Source organism: Zingiber officinale, unplaced genomic scaffold (genome assembly GCF_018446385.1).
Source record: "Zingiber officinale cultivar Zhangliang unplaced genomic scaffold, Zo_v1.1 ctg154, whole genome shotgun sequence".
Taxonomy (NCBI): Eukaryota; Viridiplantae; Streptophyta; class Magnoliopsida; order Zingiberales; family Zingiberaceae; genus Zingiber; species Zingiber officinale.
In genome coordinates, this window is record NW_024589848.1 from 49,082 (window position 1) to 75,448 (window position 26,367).

The 26,367-nt window shown below is 41.3% G+C and overlaps 2 protein-coding genes across 3 annotated transcripts; one reads left to right on the forward strand and one right to left on the reverse strand.

The window, feature by feature from the left end:
• Positions 1–2,146: 2,146 nt before the first annotated feature.
• Positions 2,147–21,109, reverse strand: LOC122036408 (probable ethanolamine kinase). The gene is made up of 11 exons (XM_042595707.1): positions 20,852–21,109; positions 6,433–6,524; positions 6,140–6,246; positions 5,779–5,884; positions 4,605–4,727; positions 4,389–4,480; positions 3,771–3,855; positions 3,539–3,644; positions 3,377–3,443; positions 2,671–2,763; positions 2,147–2,581 (listed from the first exon to the last, which is right to left on the reverse strand). Exons 1-11 carry the CDS (start codon positions 20,995–20,997, stop codon positions 2,453–2,455), a joined length of 1,146 nt encoding a protein of 381 aa, XP_042451641.1. The 5' UTR covers positions 20,998–21,109; the 3' UTR covers positions 2,147–2,452.
• A 281-nt stretch (positions 21,110–21,390) lies between these two features.
• LOC122036407 (ribosomal RNA small subunit methyltransferase G-like) lies at positions 21,391–26,151 on the forward strand. 2 transcript variants are annotated; one of them, XM_042595706.1, is made up of 8 exons: positions 21,391–21,798; positions 21,881–22,079; positions 23,095–23,204; positions 24,069–24,147; positions 24,238–24,305; positions 24,677–24,743; positions 25,486–25,630; positions 25,743–26,151. In XM_042595706.1, exons 1-7 carry the CDS (start codon positions 21,508–21,510, stop codon positions 25,596–25,598), a joined length of 927 nt encoding a protein of 308 aa, XP_042451640.1. In that variant the 5' UTR covers positions 21,391–21,507; the 3' UTR covers positions 25,599–25,630; positions 25,743–26,151. The 2 variants fall into 2 exon arrangements, with proteins under 2 accessions (XP_042451640.1, XP_042451639.1); XM_042595705.1 differs by having other exon boundaries at positions 25,819–26,151.
• Positions 26,152–26,367: the final 216 nt, after the last annotated feature.

Here is a 26,367-nt window from a genome sequence, read left to right on the forward strand (position 1 = left end):
TTTTAACGACGGTGCTCGTCGGCGCGATATTTATAGCCGGTCGGCCGCGGCTCGATTTTTAACGACGGTGCTCGTCGGGCGGATATTTATAGCCGATCGGCGGCTCGATTATTGACGACGGTGCTCGTCGGCTTTCCGCTCGGATTATTTATAGACGCCGGCCCGTCTCTCGATTTTTAACGACGGTGCTCGTCGGCGCGGATATTTATAGCCGGTCGGCGCGGCTCTCGATTTTCGGAGCTCGCCGTCGCGGATATTTATAGCCGATCGCGGCTCTCGATTTTAACGACGGTGCTCGTCGGCTTTCCGCTCGGATTATTTATAGGCGCGGCTCTCGATTTTAACGACGGAGCTCGTCGGCGGATATTTATAGCCGATCGGCTCTCGATTTTAACGACGGTGCTCGTCGGCTTTCCTCTCGGATTATTTATAGACGCCGTCTCGTCGGAGCTCGTCGGCGGTTAGCGGATATTTATAGCCGGTCGGCGCGACTCTCGATTTTTAACGACGGTGCTCGTCGGCGCGGATATTTATAGCCGGTCGGCGCGGCTCTCCGGTTTTACGTCTGGGCTAGACGGCTTTAGGGCTAACTCCTTACCAGGTCGAGCGACCTTGGCCTTCCGTCTCGCAGAGGATACCCTGTGCTATCATTCTTCTACTTCCTGCATCGCAAGTGCCTAGGCGACCGAGGAGCATATACAGTTACATTTAGCGCACCTTTCACCCCGTGCGGAGAACGTATTCCTGGCCAAACGGCTCAGGGTCTGCTTCGTCGAGCATTTTTGCTAAGATAATTTACCGCCGTTCGAACGGTACAGGGCCTTCGACCCACGATAACGTCTCATTTTCGCCCTTTTGACTCTTCATTTCTTTCATCCCGCCCGGTAAGGCTGGAGGTGGTTCGCGCTCCGCCACCAGACGCAGATGTCGTTTGTTGCTCCTGTCGTTCGGCCGCTGCTTTCTATTTTTGTTCAACAAGTTTGGCGGCCCTTATCTCGACCAGAGCGTCGAGCTCTTCCCTCGAAAGCGTCACCGTGTTTTGTCGTCCAGCCTCGTCCATTGTTACCGATCGGATGCAGGAGCGTTCCCACAGACGGCACCAATTTGATCCTGTCCGAACCGGTTATCAGTGGACGCTGGGCACGTGGCGCTTCCTGCTAGATCCTCGAATGCTCCGGTGAACCTGCAACAAAACCGAGCCGGGAGGGGTGTCCCGGCGACGGCCCTCCGACGCTCAAGTCAGGCGAGGAATAACAAAAAGGTGGCTTCAAGATGAAGATTTTTCATACCTCCAGTGGAGAAATGGAAGCCTTATATAGATCTCTCAAAGAAGCCTGGGCGTGCCAATCAAAGCAACCACCTGCCTTTGACCATGCCCAGGTATGGGTCTGTCAGAAGGGCCATGTCTGAATATGGATCTGTCAGGGAGACGTCCATGAGACCATACTGTTACTGTATCAGCCTCTCCGTGATGTGACGGCAAGATCGTGCGATCTTGTGTACGGCCTAATGCTGATATCTTATATCCTAAGCCGAGCGCATAGGCCGCTCGGCACCCTTTATACCCTCGCCCCTATTTGGCCGAATGGACAACCCCCTCGGCCCTTGGCCCCTGCCGAGCGGACTCCCGCTCGGCCCTTCGGTCTTCCTGCCTTGGCGTCGGAAACATGAGCCCATGGATGGGCTTATCTCTAGCTCCGTTCGGACCTACCCATCCGCTCGGCTCGGCCATCCACCGCACAGCCTTTCATCGGTCCTCAGGTTGATCCCCTTCAGGAAGTGGGTTCCCCATTCTTACTGCCGGATCACAGTGGATTTCTGAAATTTCAAGGAGTTCAAATATGCTATTTATTCTTTATTTTTCCTTCTTCAAATATATTAAAATATTATTAAAAAATTAACTAATGTTATTCATATGTTCTCCATGTCGATATAAAAAAGAGAAGAGAGAAATACAGTGGAGAAAAGAAAAATTGTAGAAAAAATCAAATTGTCATAAAGGTAAAATAGGAAATACATTTAAAAAAGTACGTTCTTTGGTAAATATCAAAATAGCGTATATCTTTTAATAAATTTAGATCTCTACATATGCCTTTTGATAAATTATCGTAAGTTGGAAGGAAATGATTAACACGGTACATTTTCAAAATAATGAGCCAATTAATATATGGAAGAAATACAATTATCTCTATTTAGTACTAAACACCCACCAATAAGGAATCACTACCTCGAATTGAAGAAGTGCAAGATGGGCGCTTCAACAGATATTTAGTACTAAAAACGAAACGCTCTTGGCCAACATAAGTTTGGCTCTTAGCCTCTTACAACTTCACTCCGAATGAATGTGAAGTATACTTGTCGGCTCAAAAATAACCATAAGCAATCTGCAAACGCTATGCTCCGTCCATGAGCATCTCAAGGGAGAAAGAATTATTACTCCGCCGCCGTTACTTCAACTTCCAGCGGATCTGGAGAGGTATTCCCGTGCAACGGAAATGCATGTTTCGCGTTGTTTCTTGTATTCATTATAGCGAAGAAAGAAGTAGGAGAGATAATCAAAATCAATCGAGGATACCTGTGCCTGTCACATTGAAATTCTGAAATTAAATTCAAGTCTCCTGCAGAACACAAGTTTTTTTCTCTTGCTTTTATGCATCCTTGAGTTGGTACCTGTACAATAGCCCACAGAGCCCAGTAAATATGGGATGCAAGCCTGAATGTATTTGTTTCAACAAAGAGAGCTTCAAGATCATCGTCAGGCACCTGCAAACATGAGAGTACTAATTGTTATAATGCCGAATAGAAAGCTTTACAATTCAGCTAAGCTGAGCTGCTCAAAGCAAAGATTGAGATACAATTTTGATGAGTCTGGATCCTTTATTATTCATAGTAGCGTTATTCTTCAAATTTTAATGACTCTGAAGACATCCAATGTTTGAAATGACACTAATGAAATGGATTTTTCAGATCAGTTTCTTCACTATTTTCCACAATAAAAGTACACAATGACAAGAGAAGAAATAAATTAATTGAGAAAACATATAATCTGAGTCTTCAAAATCTAATGAGGGAATTTTATAATCTAATAAAACTGACTAACCAGAGCCTGTGAACCTATTTCAGACTTCAGACGCAGATGGCAACCGTCTCAGTAAAGGAAAGCATGCAGAAATACATGATCATGTATGGTGAAATATCGAAACGCTAAAGCTTCTAGTCATGAATAGCATATAGCTTCCAAAATAAATGGAGCACACTCAACACTATTTTTTTCTCGAAGTATATCCACTATGAGAAACAAAGTTAATCATGAATCTTCACCTTTTCAACAAGTATATTGCAGACTCTAGCAAATCCTACCATCAGACTCACATACCTCATGTGGTTTCTGGGGTTCTAAATAATTCCTGAAGAAATGGTACTGTGTCTCCTTTTGTGGGTACCTGTTACAACAGGAAAGAGGTAGCACAAAGTAACATAATACTCTATCAAGATAATTCAAGCAATAATCAGTTGAATACAGAGGAAGGCAACCTACAAGCTGTAATCACAGTCAAAGCCTGCATACTCATTGAAGTGGTTTGCAATATCATAGCCTCTATAACTGTAAGACCCATACTCGAAGTCAATGAAGTAGAGTCTCCCTGTCCGTGTGGGATATTAGACACCATAAATATAAAAATGCATGGAGCTCCCAGACAAGATAAAGGTATAATTCAGAACATCAATGCAGGTGAATGAAAATGAGAAAAGATATACAAGATATTCACCTTCTTTGTCATTTAACATCAGATTCCCAGAAAGCAAATCATTGTGGGCAAAGACAACAGGTGAGTTTAGAAGGGTAGTGAGATCCTGTTAGCATATCTCAAGTAGAAGAAAGCTATTATGAGTTATGTGAGCCACTTTTCACAATAAAAACAGGAATTAAGTACTAGATCTATCACAAACTTCAAAGCTTTAGCATATCTATCACACTTTCACTTCTAACTAATTCATTGCATATTTTCGATTTTATATCGAATCAATCACAGAAAAAAAGTATGAGTAAATATTGTTAGAGTATCATCTTCACATGATATCATATGCCATTGGACTCATCAGATTCTCTAGCGATAGAAATGGCGTACTAAACTGTCAAATTATATCAAATTCTAATTGTTTAATTATTTTATTAAATAATGTTTAAAATTGTTGAATCAATATATGGCATGATGTAATATTCATAAAAAAAAAGTGTCATTCAATATCTCAAGTAGAAATTGTTATAACTTGTTGTGAAATCATGTACATATTCAAAATGAAAGTGAGAGGTAGATTTTTTAAAACCTCAAAATTTGGTGATAAAAAATAAACCCTACAAATAATCAAATTTTCTGAAATAGTACCTTGAGCTTATCAATTTCATCTCGGATTTCTGGGAATGAGATTGATTCATACCTAGCTTGCTTCCCACTGTCTTCAAATTTTAATGCCGCAGCTGCAACAAATGCTCTTTGTCAGGATGGAACGCAAGGAAATACAACATGATTAAAAAAAAAAAAATTTGACACTCAGCTTTGATCAACACAAATAAGTTATAAAAGTGAGATAATAACAGTAACCTTTGTCCAGAAACTTCAACAGATCATTCCATAATTGTGGTTCTGTAGAACCAGGAACTGCCACCATGTGGAACCTGTGGAGTTGTCTAGCTATCTCAGAAGCTATTTCAGGGATGCTCATGTCTGGAAGCAATTAACTTAGTTCAAAAAACAGCATGCTAGAAATCTCAAAAATTAGAACACTTTATATAACAAAAATATGAATGCAGCAATTTACATACAACATCTCACTTTCATCATGATACAACTACAAGGCATGCACTTATGCTAATGTGTACATCAGCAAATCCCTGACACCAAACTACCAAAGTATTGACAGGAAGACTTAAATACATAAGGAACGATCATTTCAGCACTTTGCCCCTCAAAGTATGATTTCTTGGGTTTTAATATTTGACCCCTCAATTTATAAACCATATCACTATAGGGAAAAAGATTAAAAAAAATAAACAATAGGAAGGGGAAATTATGAGGGATGAGACAACTTAGTAAACTACAGATTGCAAAAATGAGACCAAAAAAAAAAATTGGAAGCCAAGACATTAAAACTATAAGGAGAAAATTGAAACTAAATCCAACAAGTATAGTTTGACTTTTCAGAGTAGGTGCAATTACCACTTGGTCTACTGCCTCACAATATAAGGAATGCACAGGAGTTTGTATAATATATAGTGCTGAAACCTTGACTTCAATCTTCGTTGATCCAAAACTAGAGTTCTAATTGCACCTAATATACTTTAATAACTGTAATTTTAAGTATTTATATCAACAGAAAAATATCATAAACATACCCTAGACAAGTATCTACAGTCAAGGTGCACCTGAAATTACAATTACTTTAATTTCAATTGATTGAGATAATTCAAGAGTGTCAAATAATGTTATATATGTAATATTTATGTAATAGTATAAGCAGCCTACCGTCTCTTTAACTCCTGTACGTGTTGGGTACCTGCTTGGTGTCCAACAAGTGTACTTAACCAACATGAAACATTTTATAATTGGAAAGTAAGTAGAGAAATTCTAAAATATGAGCAAAGAAATTGTAATTTGGAAATATTAGTCTGAATAGTTTCTCAAGCAAAATAAGGAACCAATAGTTGAATTAAAATCAAAGGCCTAAATTGTCAGTTATTAGCCTATAACTATATGAGGAATCGAAGTATATACAAACCTGTTGGTGAAAGTGTTCGAGCATCAAGAAATGATTGAACCATGCCATTCCCAAATATTCCTAGCAACTTTGCACCAAATCCTGCTGCTGAGAGATGTGGTAGTGCCTAAAATTGCACTTAGCTGAGGTAAGTAGATGTTTAAAAAAATATTTGCATAACTTGAGATGAGAACATGTTTAACCCATTTTGAATTATCTTAGAAAAGTAACATAAAGAGTTAAAAGGATAGTAACCATGAGAAGGAATTCCTTTTTGTTATATATAGATCTGATTAAGAACTTATGTATCTACTTCTTTAAGTGGTTCTTGGTTTGTAATTATACTAGGGCATTACTTTAAATCCTAGCTTTTGAGCCGAACCTGCAATTCTCGTTTCCGATCAATCACTAAATCTGTATTTGGGCCATACAAGCGAACAGTCACATAATCCATGTTCCCGCTATTTTCTCTTATAGAAACCTTCAGCACTGCATGCATTGCAAGATTTAAACAGCTAATGCTTAAATTTGTAAACAGATAAATATAGTAAGGAAGCAAGAATTTTCAGACCAGTGAAATCTAATAGGATATGCAAGGCCCTTAAACAAGGTTGCTAAGACCCAGCTAAGCAAAAGAACATAGCAAGAAAAGTATGTAGTTACAGCAACACTTACAAAGATTTGTGATGCCACCAGAAACAGTCTCAACCGTGAAGCAAGACTCATCAAGAGATGACCACTTCAAAAACAAATCCTTGCACAGATTTCTAAAAAGAAAGAAAAAAAAAGTTACTTAATGATTAGAAGAAAACTTGCTCAAAATTTCCACAATCTCATTGAAGATTAAAGGAGTGAAAGATCTATGTTAGAAAATCTTAAGAAAAGTTTCATTGAACTCTCTATTCACACATGGCAAAAAAAAAAAAAAATGAAGCTAAATTGTTAGCCAAAATAACAACTACAAAGAGTAGATAAAAAAACTTATTTTGAACTTTGTGATATTGGGAAAATTCACATAGGTGAATATATTATTTTGTAATATGTGTCATAAGAAAACTGCAAGAATATAGAGAAATAAAAGCAGTAAGAAAAAATAAAAATGGTGACATTAAGTTGAGCCCGAGTATGAAAATTGTTGTATATCATATTAAATGTATAAACAATCGAGCATCACAGGATACAATAACGGTTAAGCATGCAGTTGAAGCCAATGGCAACCATCAACCAATATGAAGAAAATTGGAAATCTTGGCTACATGTGAAAATTTGACAATTTAATTATAAATAAAAAAAAAGATAATACAAGGTCAGAAATAAATTAAAATTAGTAAATAACCATGCTAGAGAAGAAAAGTAGACAAATAAAGCAAATAAGAGATCAAGCCAGTCATGTGGTTTCTCCAACATTGTATCCTGAAACTTAATTATCTTCGGTTTATGTGCTCACAAATATTTCATGAATCAGCTGTAAATCGCACAGTCTGAATCAAATATTGATGCAAATTCAAAATGGTGGTACAAGAATAACGAGGTTCAATTTAGCAAGCTACATGACAAGGGTAGCCTTTGGAGCTAGCGCAGTCAATCATCGCGGCCAGGAGATTATCCGACCAACCCAATTAGACGGTCGGACCATTGGGCCAAGAGGTTATCCGGACTCGTCGGACGTCAAGCCTCTCAATATGGATGAATAGCTCAAGACGAGTCAGCACTCTCCAAGGCCAAGATTTCTCCAAAAATAGCATAACTGCATAGCTCGGTCGAGCAGTCCAGCCGATCGGAACTACAGTCCGATCGAACGGAACGAACGCCTAGTCCGATTGAACTCTTTGGTTAAAACCGATAGGGCAAGTAAAGGACAGATTCCCGACGACATTCTATATGTTTGGTCGGCCAAACGATCGTCGACCGGGTCATGGGAAAGGCTCTATCAGTTTGACGAGTAAGCAGGTTGTGGACCCCACAACCTCATATTTCTTTTTGGCGTTTTATGTCATGAAGGATAGCAAATATTCTATATGCAAGCTGTACATCAGAAGCTTCCTCGCTACCAAACACAGAGATTACGAGTCCATTTTGGGAAAGCTGTTAGAGCATCTTTATGGTCTGTCCTTTTCTAGAAATGCTTTGAGATTCGTGCACAGACAAATAGTAACACTATAAAAAGGGTCTCCATCTACAAGCGCAGGTACGCTCACAATACACGAGATTACGCAATTGCCACTATTCATACTATTGCTCATCATCGTCTGTCGATCACTGACTTGAGCGTCAAAGGGCCTACGACGAAGACCCCTTCACTAGTCTGGTCACTAACGCTCCTCTTGATATGTAGGAGTGCTTCGAAGTTATTCTGGGACACCAAGGAGTCTTCATTTCGTCAACATCTGAGTCATGTATCCAGCATTCCATCTCTACCGATTTCAGACAGGATCATATTTAGCGTCATTTGTGAGAACTTCGCCTGCATCTGAAATGTGAGGATGGACGAGACTGGACAACTCACTTGACACTGTCGCAAGGAAGATTTAGAATTGTTGATAGTCGCCCGAGCGGTTAGAATGGTGCAGTAGCGACCAAAGGCCATCTTCCGAACGAGCCCGCTGTGTCTGCGATTGACCATCAAGCTGAGTGAGGTACTCAAGTGGAAGGCCTGACCGGGTTCCAGTCGATCCAGCCTCCCCCAATTGCCTTCCCGCAAGTACATGTACATCCGACCAACCTCCTGGTCGTGCCCCTATCACTGATAGCTTATCACCGAGCGTTGCCCACACGCCCCTTGACAATATGGGTCGAGCAAAGAGGCATCAAGGATCGTCCTATGAAAATGCACTCACTCGGGATGATAGTAAAGGAAAAGGCCCAATGATTAGTACCTCCCCCGAGCGAGCGAGCATGTCGCTCTCCCATGAAATCTTGGAGGATAAACTGTCGGCTCATTTTCGACCTCTCTCGATCAGAGAATACGGAGGGGTGATCGGCCCGGAGGATCACTTACTCAAATTTGAAAACGTGGCTATCCTCTATCAGTACACGGAAGGGGTCAAGTGCCAAGTGTTCCTCATGACTTTGTTTAGCTTGGCGTAGAGGTGGTTCAACCGACTCCCGACCGAGATCATATGTTGTTTTAAAGACTTTCGCAAAGTTTTTCTGCATCACTTTGCCGATCGCCGTCGTTATCATAAGACGACATTAAGTCTTTTTCCTCTCAAGCAAGGGCCCAAGGAGCCATTGAGAGCATACATCAAGAAATTTAACCAAGTGACCATGCACGCCCCCTCAACCACCCAAAGATTTTATTGAGTGTTTTGCTCAATGGCTCACAGATGGCGAGTTCTTCCGATCCCTCGTTAAGAAACCTCTGAGGGATTTCGATCATCTGCTTAGATGAGCCACCAGATACATCAACGTCGAAGAAGCTCAATCCGCTAGAAAGAAAGAGGTGGCTCCTTCTGCTCCCACCACCGTTCCCGAGCACCAACTGTCACCCGCTACTTTGCCACCTAAGGGGCCCCGACCGGGCCATCAGCCACAACACCGTGAGCCAAGACCGCAAGCGGTTCAACAAGTGGAAACCAAACGGACATGCTTCCCCAAGCCCCGACCATAGGCTCCTATGTTTTATACCTACCAACGCTCAGGAACCATAACACAGAAGATCGCTACTATTTTAATCAAGAGCAATGCCGACAGGCTAATCAGGGGTTTCGCCAGCGATCCTTTTCTACTAACCGTCAGCGTCATCGCCAACCGAACGAACCACAGGCTTAGACCTGCGAGGGTCGATTGGAACCAAGGCCTCAACAAAGAAATAACCGAGTGTCATCTTAGGCTGCTGTAAAACAGTTGTGTCAACCCGCCAAGGAGGAAGAAAATCGTAGAAATGACGCTCGCGACAACATTGATATGATAGCGGACGACCTAACCGATGATAACTCCAATCGGGCCAAAAAAAATCACACATATGCCGATTGAAGATCCACGCGATCGGGTGTAGCCAGGAGAAAGCACAAGGACCGAAGATCAATTTTAGTCTCAAAGACTTAGAGGGGGTGGAAATACCCCATGATGATGTATTAATTATTAAAGTTGTGATCGTCAATTACAATATTCATCGTACTTTTGTTGACATAGGCAGCCGGCCAATATCATTTTCAAGAAGGCATTCGAGCAGCTTCATATGGATAAAAGTGAGCTCCAGTCAATGACAACTCCTCTCTATGGGTTCACGAGAAACGAAGTACAGCCAAGCCAATCGAACAAGTTCAGTTGGCTATCTCTCTTGGGGAGGAGCCACTCATGAGGACTTACCGCTCAAACTTTATTGTGGTGGGCTCACCTTCGAATTATAACGTAATATTGGATCGACCAACGCTGAATGAATTTCTAGCAATAGTTTCCACATTCTGCCAGAAGATTAAATCTTCCGGAAGACGACTTGGTCGACGAGGTCAAAGGAGATAAGTTGGTAGCTCGAAAGTGCTATGTAGAAATGGTGAAAACTAAAACGCTTGCCGCTCGGAAAACCCAGCGAGTAGAGGTTAACCCTATTCAAGAAGCTCTCCTGACCCTAGTTTATGAAGAAAAAGAGGAAGTACAAATTCATCCCAACTGACCGGAGGTTGTCACTCAAGTAACAGTCGATCTAAGCCCATAGAACAAAGCAACGTTGGTCGCTTGTTTGGTGCACAACAATGATATCTTCGTTTGGACACCCTAGGAACTCATGGATATCTCACCAACAGTGATGGAGCACGCGCTTCACGTCCGTTCGAACGCTCGGACGCTCGACCGGTTAAGCAAAGGAAAAGAGACTTCAGAGTTGAGCAGAATCAAATTATCCGAGCGAAAGTGGATAAGCTGCTTGAAGCATGGCATATTCGTGAAGTTCAATTCCTGAGCTAGCTAGCAAATATGGTGCTAGTGTCAAAGCTCGTAACAAATGGCGGGTCTGTGTGGACTTCAGAAATTTAAACAAGGCGTGCCCAAAAGACTATTACTCTTTGTCGCGCATCGATCAAGTGGTCGACTCAACAGTTGACTGCGAGATGATATACATGTTGGATGCATATCAAGGCTATTATCAAGTTCCCCTTGGCATAAGAAGATTAAGAAAAGGTTAGCTTTATTACTGCTGAAGGAACATACTGTTATAGCGTCATGCTGTTCGAACTGAAGAATGTGGGAGCAACATAGCAGCTTATAAACAAGGTATTCCAAAAGTAGATCGGCAGAAGCATGGAGGTATATATAGATGATATTAATCAAATCCCTCCGATGTGTTGATTTATGTGCAAATATAAAGGAGATGTGTCAAACCCTGAGAAAGTACGGGGTCAAGCTCAACCCAACAAATGTTTATTTGGGCCAAGAGTGGACGCTTCCTTAGCTACATCGTGACCGAGTGGAAATTGAGGCCAACACGAGCAAGGTGAAGGCCCTCTAAGATATGGCTCCGCCACAGAATCTGAAGGAAGCACAACGCCTGACTGGACGAATGCCATATTTATCCTGATTCATCTCAAGGTCATTCGATCAGAGTCTACCATTCTTCATGATACTTCGTCGAGCTACTAAATTCCAGTGCAACACCAAGTGTGACTAGGCACTGGAGGATCTTAAAAATTATTTATCTTCTTTACCTGTGCTTGCTAAGCCCATTGTGGGCAAGACACTACAGATATATTTGTCTTCCATTGAGAAGGGTTGTCAAGTCAACATTGGTACGACAGGATACAGTGAGCAGCAACCTATGTATTTTTTAAGTGATTTATTAAAAGACGTTGAATGTCGCTTAACCGCTCTAGAGAAGTTGGTGTACGGGCTGGTCTTAGCCGCTCGAAGGTTACGCCCTTTCTTTCTCATCCCATAATTATTTTAACTAATAGTACACTAGACCGAGTACTCATCAATCTAGAAGCGTCCATAAGATTGTTCAAGTGGACCACGGAACTAAGCATGTACGATATACAATATCAACCTTGATCGACCATCAAAACCCAAGCCGACAGGCAATTTCACCGAATGAAGAAACGGATATACAAAGTCTTAAACGGAAGAAACTTGGAAGATTTATATGGATGGATCGTCCACCCGACAGGGCAATGGAGTTGGGATTCTTATAATATCACCGCGTGAAGACAGAATGCAGCTGTCCATTTGGTTGGAGTATCGGGCCACCAATAATGAAGCGGAATATGAAACACTAATAGCCGGTGGTTGCAAAACATATGGAGCTTCCCGAGTCCTGATTTACTCAGATTCTCAACTAGCAACTATCGGGCTATGTTGCACGGACACTTGCAGTTTTTTTTTTCTCAAGTGTCGGACACAGACACGGACACGATACGCAAATACGTGTGTCGGATACGGCAAAATCCGTGTCATTGACTTTTTTAAAGTTTGACCAGCCGGATACAGTTAGGATACCGCTGGGACACAGATGGGACACGTTTCCGGATATGTTTGGGCTCAAATGTAAAAAAACTAAAAGTTATAAGGCTCAAATTGAAAAATAATAAATTTCTAAGGATTGATTAATAAATAAATTAAAATGAATTTGACATAACAAAACCCTAAATTCCTTTGGTTTTGTATTGCTCCCGATTATTTCCTCCCTACTCTCGCCGCTGCTCGCTGCAAACCTTCGCTGCTGCTCGCTGCAAAGTGCAAACCTTCGCCGCTGCTCGCTGCAAAGTACAAACCTTCGCCGCTGCTCGCTGCAAACCTTCCCCGCTGCTCGTGCAAACCTTCGCCGTTGTTATGCTCTCGTCGCTTCTCTTCTCGCCTCGCCTGCTCTGCTTGCCTCACCAGAGTCGCCACCACGCCACTGTTCTGCTCGCCTCTGCTCGCTGTGCTCGCCTCGTCACTACTCGCTGCCGCCCTCTAGTTTCTGGCAAGTTTCCCTTTCTGTTTTTTCTTCTGAAATCACGATTCTGAAGTTGTTTTTTTGTTTTTTCGCTTTTCTTTCATCTGAAAAAAAAGAACTGCACATCCATGAGACCTTTCTCATAGCAGTTTTAACACTGCACATTTTGGTTGCACTGCACATTTTGGTTAGGGCTTCCTGTGCAGTGTGCAAATAGTGCAATGGTCAATAGAACAACACTTTTTTAATTTGTTGGAAACTGGAAAGTCTATTGATCAATATGTTTATGTTATTTCTCCAGCCTATTTGCTATGGAAAGTTTTCAAAATGAGAGTGGACAGGAGGATATTGATGATTATTCTCCTCTGTGGAAATTTGTAACCAAGGTGGAAAAGGCAGTTGGAGGAGAAAATGTCACTTGGTCATGCAATATATGTACTAAAGTGTGCAAAGGATCATATTCGAGGGTGAAAGCACATCTGTTAAAACAAAAAAGGGCTGGAATTGCTGGTTGTACAGCTGTTACAATGGATCAAATAAAGCGTATGCAACAACTTGTGGATGATGCAGAATTGAGAAAGAAGAATTCTAAACCGAAAGAAGTTTCGTTGCCTTCGTCGTCTGCATCATCAAACATGGCTTCAAAATCATCATTTAGTGGTCCTGGTCCTTTGTAAAATGATGATCCAACTCTAACAAAGAAGAGGAAAGGACAACTTGGCCCTCTTGAAAAAGCTTTTAACTTGAATGCTAGAGATGAGCTCCACTCTGAAATTGCGAGGCTCTTTTACACGGGGGATTATCTTTCAATATTGCTAGGAATCCTCATTATGTTCGTGCTTTTAGTTTGGCTACTCAACGAACGATTCCAGGTTATCTTCCACCTGGATACAATTTATTGAGAACTTCACTTCTTCAAAAAGAAAAAGCTCATATTGAAAAGTTGTTGGAGCCAACAAAAACTGCTTGGAAACAAAAGGGGGTTAGTATGTGTAGTGATGGGTGGTCGGATATGCAAAGAAGACCGTTAATTAATATCATAGCCGTGTGTGAAAGTGATCCTATGTTTTTGAAGGCTATAAATTGTGAAGGTCAGTACAAGGATAAAATTTTCATCTCTAAGTTGCTCATTAATGCTATAAATGAAGTGGGACATCAGAATGTTGTCCAAGTAGTCACCGATAATGCTCCTGTTTGCAAAGTTGCAGGGTTACTCGTTGAGGCAAAGTATCCACACATATTTTGGACTCCTTGTGTTGTGCACACATTGAATCTTGCTTTGAAGAATATTTGTGCACCAGCTGACTCTCTACAAAACAAAGAATCCTTTGATGAGTGCAAGTGGATAGCAGAAGTAGCAAATGATGCTTCAATGATCAAGAATTTTATCTTGAATCACAATATGAGATTATCGATGTTCAACGATAACTCAAACTTGAAGATGCTATCACTTGCAGATGCTATCACTTGTAGATACTCGATTTGCTTCCACGATCATTATGCTTAAAAGGTTCAGACAAATCAAGAAATGTCTTGAAAACATGGTGATTAGTGAAAGATGGGATGTGTACAAGGAGGCGGATGTAGTGAAGGCCAGAGTAGTGAAATACAAGATATTGGATGATCAATTTTGGGAAAAGATTGATTATATACTTGCTTTCACAAGTCCGATTTATGAGATGCTAAGGAAAGCGGACACTAATCAACCTTGTCTTCATTTAGTCTATGAGTGGTGGGATGAAATGATAGAGAAAATGAGAGTTGCTATCTCAAAGGGGGCTCATAGTGAAGATTCAAAGTTTATGAGGTTGTTCATAATATTCTGGTGGAGCGATGGAATAAAAGCAATACACCTTTACATTGTTTGGCGCATTCTTTGAATCCAAGGTAAAGCTCTAAAAAATTTTAACTTTCTAAGTTTTAGCAAATTAGAAATATTAGTTTGTGAATGATGTTAAACTATCAATCTTTTTATATAGGTATTATAGCCATGAGTGGCTCCAAGAATCTCCCAATCGTCTTCCTCCTCATAGGGACATTGAAGTTTCAAGGGAAAGGAAAAAGTGCATTGAAAGATATTACTCCAATTCATCTGAACGAAGAAGTCTCAATGAGGAGTTTGCCTCTTTTTCAGCTGCCATTGATGATTTTTCTGATAATGATGCAATGCGTGATCAAGGTTTGATGTCTCCAATTAAGTGGTGGGTTATCCATGGTGCTTCTGCACCAACTCTTCAAAGTTTAGCTTTAAAGCTACTTGGACAACCATCTTCTTCTTCTTGTTGTGAGAGAAATTGGAGCACCTACAGTTTCATACACTCATTGAAGAGGAACAAGAAAACACCACAAAGAGCGGAAGATTTGGTGTATGTTCACTATAATCTTTGTTTTTTATCTAGGAGGAGTCCACATTATAGTGAAGGAGAAAGTAAGATGTGGGATGCTAGAGCAGATGGATTTGATTCCATGGACATGGAGGGTGCTTCTATCCTTGAAATTGTCAATTTGTCTCTTGATGAACCTGAGTTGGGGTCAGTCTTGTTTACTGACGAAGGTGGCGTTGGTGATGATACAGATATGGATGTTTGATTTTTTTACTTGTTTAAGATGGATTTGGTGTTTTATATTTTGTTATGTTTACTTTTTGTTTGTAATGGATATTATGATTGATGTAATGTGGTTTTCTATTCTAGGATTTTTAATTTTTTATATTATATATATATAATATTTATATATTTATATATTTATATATTTTAATAATCGTCGTATCCTAGCCGTATCGTGTCTTATATTTTCAAAAAATTTCGTATCACCGTATCCGTGTCGTGTCCGATACGATACCCGAACCCGTATCCATGCTACATAGCTATCGGGCAATTTCAAAATAAATAATGAGTAGTTGAAGTTATATGCGAAAGTATTTGATAAACTAAAAGGGAGATTTCAAGAGGTGGTGCTACAGAAAACTTCCCAGTAGGAAAACCAATATACTGATAAGTTAGTCAAGTTGGCTAGTTCTCTAAGCCCCTGGACGCTGGATAAGTTGGTTGATCAAACTTTATTGATAGCTCACATTGAATGACAAGCTGAAGAAGAAATACAAAGTGATTGGAGGACACCTTCGTTCTTTCAGCATGGAATTTTACCGACCGATCGGGAGAAGGCTCATATGATAAAGAAGTGGGCAACTCGATTTACATTAGTAGGAGATCATTTATATAAGAGAGTCTTTTCTCGTCCATTGCTCAAGTGTGTCGGAACGAATGATATACAGTACCTTCTCCAAGAAGTACATCAGGGATCATATGGAAGTCACCCGGGCGATCGGTCACTCACTCAGAAGATTTTATTAGTTAGGTATTTTTGGACCACTTTGCAAGAGGATTTGGCTCGGCTTCTATCCACTTGTTTATCATGCCAAAAACATCAAAATATTCCACACCAACCCATGAAGACCTCAATTGTTTCATGCTCGTTAGACCAATGGGGAATGGATATAGTGGGGTCCTTTCCGATGGCGTTTGGTCAAAGAAAGTATCTCTTAGTAGCTGTGGTTATTAAGTGGGTGAAAACTGAACCGCTGACCAAGATAACCGAACGAATGATCATCAAATTCTTATAGCAAACATAGTGTGTTGATTCAGCATTCCTTACAAGCTTGTCTCGGATAATGGAAGACAATTAAGGGCGGAAAATCCCAGAATGGTGCTCAAGTTATGACATTCTACAAGCCTTTACTTCAATGGCTTACCCACAAAGCAATGACCAAGCGGAGGTCACTAATAGAGAAATCATTAGAGGACACAAAACTCGGCTCGACCATATTAGACGAAATTGGGTTGATGAATTGCCAAGTGTGTTATAGACATACCGCACAACGCCCTGAGAGGCCACGGGTATAACCCCTTTCGATTTAGTGTACGGAGAAGCTGTCGTGCCGGTGGAAGTCAGAGTGGAGTCCAATCGGAGGCAATTATATGATAACGATAATTCAGTTCGGCGCCTTATGGAGCTTGATCTTATAAATGAAGGGATAAAGCAGCTGCTCAACTGATGGCGTATCGACGACAAATAAAATAGAACTACAATCGAAGGATTTTCCCCGACCGAGCCCTGCAATGTTTTTAGCTCATGGTTTAGCCTGACCAATTTATGGCATAGAGTCAGACCCTCCAGCAAGAACTACCAAAGTAAAAAGAAGGTTAGATGAAGTGCACAAGACAAATGAATGTACGAGGGCATAATAAGCTTACCTAGTAGTTGTTGGATCGAAAAGAGATTTAGATATCTCCACAATGGTATGATATTGTCCACTCTGGGCCTAAGCCCTCATGATTTTGCTCTTGAACTCTACCCAAAAGGCCTCATGTCAATGGAGATATCTTTTTCTTATAAACCCATGATCTTTCCCATGTGTTCTCAATGTGGGACTATGTTTGCAACCTTGCAACCCCAACAATCCCCCCCTCAAACAAAGGACCACATGATCCCCTCAAGTATCAGGTCACTCTTGACCTACTCAAGGTCTCCCCTCGAATATCGGGTCACTCTTGACCTGCTCAAGGCCTCCCCTCAAGCATCAGATAGCTGACCTGCTCAGGGCCTCCCTTACTTTGTTCAAGGTCTCACTCACATGGTTCGATCTTGGATCATGACTCTCGCTCGTGCTTCTTCCGGCAGTTAGTCCGGTGAAGAGCGACCTCGCTCTGATATCAATTGTTGGATCAAAAAGGATTTAAATATCTCCACAATGGTATAATATTGTCCACTTTGGGCCTAAGCCCTCTACCCAAAAGGCCTCATGCCAATGGAGATATCTTTTTCTTATAAACTCATAATCTTTCCCGTGTGTTTTCAATATGTGACTATGTTTGCAACCTTGCAACCCCAAGAGTAGCGTCCTGGCAGAAGTGGTCAACTAGCTCCTCGGATGAGCTTGAGGCCGCTCGAGCCTGGGAATCCGCCCAAGTTTGGGCAAAAGGTCCTTGAATCTTTATTAGGTGTCTGGCCCAGGGCCAAGAACTTAGCCAAGTGTGTGGAAAGCAAGTCATGAGTGGGCAATCTAAGGATCGTCTTGATCCATCTCTGCTTACCTGGCTCACTGGGTGCTGCGGAGCTGGATTTTGATTTTCTATTGGATTTGGAAAGGGGAGTAGAGTGTATTGTGGAAAAGGGTAGCACCGGCTTGGTAGGAGGCGGCATCAAAAAGGAGACCGGCTCTGCCGGGATAGCTCCGATTAGCAACTCAGAAAGCGAAGGTGTACGCTCAGATGAAGCTGGAGTAGGCCAACTAGTTGCAGCTTCGTGACCGGCGGAGGTAGAGCTCTCTCCTCGCTTGAAGCGAGGTCGTGCGATCGATGTCGTGGCGGAAGTTTGTGGAGCTAGGGTCACCGACCAAACGAGGGTTGCCGATCGACGCCTTTTTCATTATTGATGATGGATAAGGGGTTCTACAGAAGTGGTGGACTCGGAAGGAATAGCTACCGACAGCAAGAAGGGATGCAAAGGTGGCAACTCCTTAGTGTTGGCGGTCGTGTCGCTGCCGGTGACTCGGCTTGTCTCCTCTTCGCCGGTCGGCTCTTCGGAGGGGCCGATAAGCAATAGTCCACGGCTTGCTAGCTCGACTTCCCCCGAGCATCCATCTCGTCGTCTGCTAACTTTGTAGAGTCACATAGCAACGCCTTCCACGTGATTTTAGCTGCAAAACAGAGAAAAAACCAGTTAGATCCAACATAAATAAGGGGATGAATTTCTCACCAAAGCAATTGGGTATCAAGTTTGGATGAGACTCAATCCGAACATATATAGCACCTCCTCAATCAGCAACTTATGGATGTGGTATTTAAGACCGGCGAGCGGAGGCCTCAAGTTAGATCAGCTCCCATTTATACTTGCTTAACTAGGGAGGGTTGGGCAACTTCATTTGCCACCCAGTCGGGAAAGCCACAAGACGAGCCGATTAGAAATAGAAGAAGTGGGATTTTCAGCCTTTATTAAAGGAAGACATTTTATCAAAAAATACGGCAACTCTCGGGCTTGGAAAATGAAAACGCCTGGCTCAAACTTCTTCGGATAGTAGAAGTAGTGAAAAATTTGAGGATACAGTGGGACTCGGTATAGGTGGAATAACACTATAACTCCGCACAACAACCTAATGGAATTAGGTGCTAATTGTTATAGAAGAATGTGAAAATAAGGGCAGATTTAAGAGAAAAAAAGATGTAAACGAAAGCGGAGTCTAGCCATGAATTGGTCTTTGAAAAAAGTAAGAAAGTCGGACGGAGGAATATGGGGATGGTCATAACCAAAGGAGATAACAATACGGTGGTCATGAGGAATGTGACGATCGAAGGGGAGGTGTACCAAAGCCCGTGAACGATGACGGGAGGACCGAAAGCCATGAAGAGAAGACTAAAATGGGGAGAGAAATGGAACTTACTAAAAACTAGAGGAACAAAAGGTCCAAACAATCGTTGGCGGCAATGAACAGGAGGCAAGGAAGAAGAAGATGAAGAAAAAAACGTGAAAACAATATAGTGGCATTGACACATGAAACTTAAAAACCCTAGGGATGGTGGCCCGCAACTGTTCGATCAAAAGGGTGAAGGAGAGAAGTTTAATCCAGACCGTTGAATTTAAACTGCTAGCGATCCCATCAAATCTCAATTGCATATCACATCGGATATTCTTTGGCAGTAGGCATGCGACACATGTTAAATAGGCACAGCGACATTTATGAGAGATGGGAAGCGATAAGCATGCTTATGGCAAAAAGGTGTGCGCATCATGGCTAACATTAATGATAAGCGATGTGCCCTCTTTCCAAGGTGCCAGAATGTCAATTCAAGGTGATCGGCGTCTGGTCGGGAAACAGAGGATGCTAGAAGCATCAACAGTTAAATGTACCATCACAACAGTGTGAGGAATGAACGTCCGACCGAAAGATAGGGAGCACAAACAACACAATTGTCCAGTCAATCGGACTTGCAGTCTCCTTCAACTAGATTTGAGGGGGAGGCTTGTGATACAACAATTGAGATGGGGCCCCTTGAGTTGGGTTAAAGTTCGAGGGGTCGGGCCAAAGTCAAGTAAGGGGCATCCTTTGAAGCCAGCGCAACGCAGTCAATCATCGCGGCCAGGAGATTATCCAACCGACCCAATTAGCCGATCAGACCATTGGACCAAGAGATTATTCGACCAGACTATCGGACTGGTCGAACGCCAAGCCTCTCAATATGAATGAATAGCTCAAGATGAGTCAGTACTCTCCAGGGCCAAAATTTCTCTAAAAATGGCATAACTGCATAGCTCAGTCGAGCAGTCCAGCCGATCGGAACTACGGTCCGATCGGACAGAACGGACGCCTGATCCGATTGAACTTTTTTGTTAAAACCGATAGGCCAAGTAAGGGGCAGGTCCCCGACGACATTCTATATATCCGATCGGCCAAGTGATCGTCGACTGGGTCATAGGAAAGGCTCATTGATAGGTTAGCGGTTGTGGGGCTCGGCCCAATGACCTCATATTTCTTTTTGGCATTTTATGCCACAAAGGATAGCGAATATTCTATATGACATCAAAAGCTTCCTCTCCGTCAAACGCAGAGATTGAGGATCCATTTTGGGAAAGGTGTCGGAGCATCTTTATGGTCTGTCCTTTTCTAGAAACTCTTTAAGATTCGTGCATAAACAAACAATAAAACTATAAAAATTAGTCTCCATCTACAGACGCATATACGCTCATATTATGCAAGATTACACAATTTCCATTGTTCATACTACTGTTCATCACCTTCTGTCGATCACTAATTTGAAAGTCGAAGGGCCTAGACCAGGGACCCTTTCCTAGTCCAGTCACTAACGCTTCTCTTGATATGCGATACACAGGAGTGCTTCGAAGTTATTCTGGGGGCGGCAAGGAGTCTTCATTTCGTCAACATCTGAGCCACGTATCCAGCATTCCATCTCCACCCATTTCAAACAGGATCAACAAAAATAGCTTGGGAAGCATCGATTAATGACCTCCACAAGATTCGCACTTAGAATATACTAGGAGAAACCTATTCATTTCAATGCGAGGGGTTCTGGTTGCCCACTTCAACCTCCGCAAGAGGCTTATCCAACAACCCACAAATCCTCCGACGAGAAATAGCATGCCGCAAAATAAAGGGAAAAGACGAGGAATTAAGTGAGTAAACCATATAAAAAAAAAAGTTGCAGTGCTCACACGATGTGAGCCTTCATACGGTCGAGCGGGAGTGAGATGTCGATCTCAATGGGGGAGGAAGGGATCGTCTCGGCAGCTCGATCTACGAGGTCTTCGCCTCCTCGTTCCATGCTAGCGACAGCGTCGGAGACCTTGACGTATCCCATCTTCTCTTCTCCGCCTCTGGCGCGCACAACTCGTATCTCGATCTGTGGATCGGCCCTTCGGAGCGAGGCGGCAACCACATTACGAGGTCCAAGTACACATTAACGAACCGGGCCGACCCGTTTGGGTTGACGTGGAAGTAAGGACAACGCAATTTGAATATTAAATAATTTTGGATTGTTTTCGATGGATTAAATAGAATTTCAATATTAATTGGGTAAAGTAAATATGTCGTCAATTTATTTAGATTAATTTCTAAATCCCTTCCGTGTTTTTTTTTGAATTTTAATAAATAAATCTACATCGTTAACGATGTGCAAAAGAAAATGGAAATTGCATTTCGGATTCGATTTTTTCTTGATAACCCGAATCCAACCCGCCGCTACTTACCCTACATTCCAGTCACCCCTCACCCTGCTGCTGCACCGTTGCGGCGTTGAAGTCGAGGGTCGGTGCTTATCCGGCGGCGCTGGATCGCAGAGCCGCCACCGCCACATCGCAGCGCGAAAATCATGTCCGTAGTCTACGGCCGCTTCGCTTTCCGCGTCCTTTCTTCCTTCCCCTTCCGCAACTCGTTCCTCCGCCGCCGCGGCCTCACCCACCTCCTCTACTTCACCAGCGGGGCTGCTCCAGCCGACTCCGCCAAGCCGACCGCAAGAGCCGCAACACTCTCGCCTGGAAATAACTCCCTTTCCCCAACTCCGTTCTCCCCCAACCTCTCCGTCTCCTCTGTCGAATCCCTCACTGCCCACCAGAAGGACCAGATCTCTCTATACGTCCGCACCCTGCTCCAATGGAATGAGGTATTGCAAGAATCTTATTAAGAGAGAGAATATTTAGAAGTGCTCCCTCGAGTGAAATTTTTTGAGGGATTTTATTCCGCAGAAAATGAACCTGACGGCGGTGACCGAGGAGAGCGAAGTGATGACAAGGCACGTTGAGGACTCGCTAGCTATCCTGCCGCCTCTGCAGCGATCTTACCTATCTCATTGTGCAAAATCAACTTCTTTGGAGGGGCTCAATGTTGTCGATGTCGGTTCTGGTGCAGGCTTACCTGGAATGATACTTGCCATTGCCTGTCCTAGTAATCCCTTTTTTCCCCGTTCCTCGTGATTGCCTGGTTCTTTTTATTGATCACGAGCATCCTGCCATCCGATTCATGAAGATTTGGCAGTGTTTTGTGTTTGATTGTTAATGAAGCCCTGATGAGCTTCCGATTAACTTCTCTTGTGCGTTAGAAATTGTTAGCGGATAACATATTGGGAAGAACTTTGCTGCATTGTTACAGGAAACCTTATGAAAGCTTGTTAACTCCAATGCAAATTAACAACAAGATACTTGGTAAACCTCTGTAGAAAAGAGGTAAATAATAAGAGAAAATCTGTATTCTAAGGCTGTTAAAAAGTTTCTCTCGGTGACTACATTGACCTTCAACGTTTCTTAGATATATTTTAGGCTATAAACTTCTTTTCAATTGCAATATTGTTATATCCTTATATGGTTATTAACTTTGGTTCTAACCTCTATGTATCTTAGTTCAAACAAGAGTTATGTTAACTGAGCATTAGATATTTGATTCACTGGAAATATTTTTTAGATGTTAGTATCAAAAGCTATAAATTTTTATAGAGCCTTTGGAAGTATCCGTAGTTCAGGTATACTTCCTACAGGGTTACCCGCTATGAAAGTTCTACATCTATCCCTAGGTTGAATTGTCAATATAAGAATATGCCTAAGTATGCCAACTTAGTTAAATGCAGTCAAATTCAATTTTTTTTTTTCAGTTTAGCTGAAACTTAGCTAAATTTATCCACTAACTCTGATATTGGCTTCCTACTGTAAGGAGCTTGTAGTTTTACCTTGCTGAGTTCTTGATGTAGTTAGAGCTAAAATAATAACAGTGAAAGATTTTTCTAGTAAAAAAAATGCTATTGTAAAAGTTCCGTATTTTGAATCATATTGTATCAAAGAAAATCCATTCAAGCCAGGATTGTATGTGCAAACTACTTCTGTGTTCAATATAATGAAGTTGCTGCTCTTGGACGTTTTTGTATTCAGCTACCTGAAACTTTGCTCTGACTCTCTTTGAGTTCATATAGGTTGGAAATTCACTCTTTTAGAGTCAATGAAGAAAAGATGTTATTTTTTGGAGCACATCGTGACTCTTATAGGCCTGTCAAATGTGCAGATCTTATGTGAAAGAGCAGAGGTAAGCACATTTCCAATTAGCATGATGCATAATTTATAGGAGGATATTCTGCATCAGTTTGAATTCATATGGAGGTCAGCAGGCAAACTATATAACATGCAAAGCAGATTGGTAGCATGAACTAAATTCACAGTGCTAAACTAATTGGTATATAATTTTTTCATATTCCATTAAACTGATAGCTAGGTTTAAAAGATGCTTTTAGTCTTAAGTGATTTGAGATCCAATATGATTCAAGGAATTAAGTTGCTTTTGCTTGATCCCTGAAATATCATGTATCATGACCATTATAACTTGCAAATTGTCAACCAATACTAGAAACTATTATGGGGAAATTTGCAAAGCTGTTCATGTTGCAAATATCCTTTTCTTCTGAATTCTTGTCAAGAAAAATAAGGAGCGCAATGCAATAGCTTGTATGCCCTTTTGGAGGACTATGCAACTAAAAACATATAGTAGGTGGCTATAATGACTTATTGCTCTCATTGATAGGGATTTTACTCAACCAATTTGCTTCAGCCATTGATACATTGGACCAACATAGGCTAAAATTCCATCATATTTTCACGTTTACACATCTATAAGACTTTTAATTTATAACAAATACACAAAATGTTTGCCTGAGAGAATCCACTTGGTGTAAGTACCCCGGGTTGTTGCTATTAAACCCCTCCCCCCTCGGCCTACCTGGACCTACACTTGGCATCCATTCTATATGGATCTCATCTGTATTTAAATCTTATTGAGGAAGAGTTATTGAGATGAGTGGCTTGTAACATTCTCACTGACATCTAATTTCCATCTATCTTCAAACTCAAATATTATAATTCTAAACATGGTTTGATCAACATGTTGATAGGGCAGAGCGTTGGGCAGTGTGCTGATTTCAGGGAGTTATTTGATGTAGCAGTGGCAAGAGCTGTTGCAGAAATGAGAATTTTGGGTAGGAGTTTGATCAGATTGTATCACCTGTTTGTATTATATGTGGTTCATTGTGTAACATATCTTTGCTAAGTGGTTTTCCTTGGTACAGCTGAGTACTGTCTTCCATTGGTTCGTGTTGGTGGCTTGTTTGTTGCTGCAAAAGGTGCAGATCCTCAGGTTGATTTTATATTCCTCGTCAAATTCATTTCACTTTTATTGATTTGAATGTTACTAGTGATAGAAGGATTTCTACAGGACTATATGAAGAATTCACATATGTGGATTATGGATTCTTCAAATACAACGAAAGATGTTTTTTTTTTTCCTTGAGGGCGCTATATTCTTCTACTCTATGACAAAATTAAATTTTCATCTTTTGAAATTAAATCTTCCATCTTTACAATTCAAGTCATTATCCTAGAGACACCCTATGGTTATTAACTCAACTGAGCAATCACTAGTTCACTAGACCTACAGGAATGAACATTTAATGTCAATGAGCTTTAGTCTTGGTTCTTGTATCAGTGATCTCTTTCCTGCTATTGTAGGAAGAAGTGAAAAGAGCTGAGAATTCAATTCAGTTGTTGGGTGCTTCGATCCTAGAGTTGTGCACAGGTTTGTGCTTTTGCTGCTTTCTCTTTGTTGACAGTAAGTTGGGTTTTTTTTTTTTTATTTTATAAAGAAAATGGAATCGTTTAGAAATTAAGAATACTTGAGTTTGCTGTTGAAACCCAAATTTCTGTAGATAAGATATGTGACAGAAAACTGATAGAATAAGCATGGCGTAGACTCAGAATATTGCTTGGCAACAGTAGTCTAAATTTAGCCTAGGGTGGTGCTCTAAATTCACAGGTTCGAACTTAGAAAACAATACATACTCAAGGGCACAAGGTGCTTGCACTTCATCTTTTAATGCACACGCTTGTCTCTTTTTTAATCTTCCTCCTGCTCTTGCGAGTTGGTTTTCTCGGTGTGGGAGTGCTTTGTAATTTTGGTGTGGCAAATCCTTTTTGTTTCTAGTTTTAGAAAGATAACAAGATCTAGCACTAAGTGGCACCATGATCCCTGGGCCATTGTTATAAAATAAGCAGAAACCTCATCATGATAAACATGATACAGAATGTTTCAGTTAAAGAAACAATCTACTGGCGAATTATATCTCCATGTCATCTAATTTATTTGCTTATTATAATCTCTTTAATGTTATTGAAAATTCAACTTCATCTTCTGGTTATTCAAGTTGGCTACTTGCTTATTAGCTCACCAACATTCTTTAATGTTCTGATGCCTGTTAAAACATTGAGTCCTCCAGATCATATCAACTTCACAAATCGTTACTTGTTTCTCTCATTTTCAGTGGAGTCACATAGCCCAAAAGGACAACGAACTAGCGTGATCTGTGTGAAAGACCGTGCAACTCCGAGAAAGTATCCTCGTCAAGCTGGTACTCCAGCAAAATTGCCGTTATGACTTTATGAGCAGTTGGATCTCTTAACATTTATGTACGTTTGTTCATTAACCTTATACTTCGCATATAACTTGTTCAAGTATTACTATCCTGAAATTAAAATCTTCATCGTCTTCTCTCTGTGATTTGTTTATTACCTTCACCAGAAAATTATTTGAAATTTGTACTGCTGTATCACCAAAAATATATAGTGAAGTCCAATCTCAAGAATCACAATTGCAGATCAAAGTCACATGAAGCAAATCATAGAGCGAATGACGAGACTGTTAAAATTTCTTGCAAGATATTGCCAAGTAACTCTGCCTTGGATGACACCAAAAGAACGACTTCTGCCCGCTTTGATTGATCAACTACCTGCAGTCATTTGCACAATTTGGCTTCTTTTTGGTTGACTGTGAAACAGGCCACTGGGTGGCTTATCGAATATTCTAATTCAATTATATCTTTATTAGCCAGCAATTGACTTTGGCATGGCATTTGTAGTTCAAATGTGTGTTTAAAAATACAACTGTGATGAAAAATTATAATCGTTACAGTGATTGAGTTTTTCTAAAACGAATATGTGTTATAGTATCAAAAAATTGTGGGAATATTTTTTTTTAAATACAACTTCTGAATTACTTTATTTAAGGGGATCCTATCTGAATCGCTGAATCAATGTACACTGGGTACGTGGTGCTTTCCTAGTTGATGACGCGGCTCCCCCGTTGACCGTGTGGAGCTCCGACGGACCTGCAAAGAAGTCGGGCCGGGAAGGGGTTCCCGGCGACG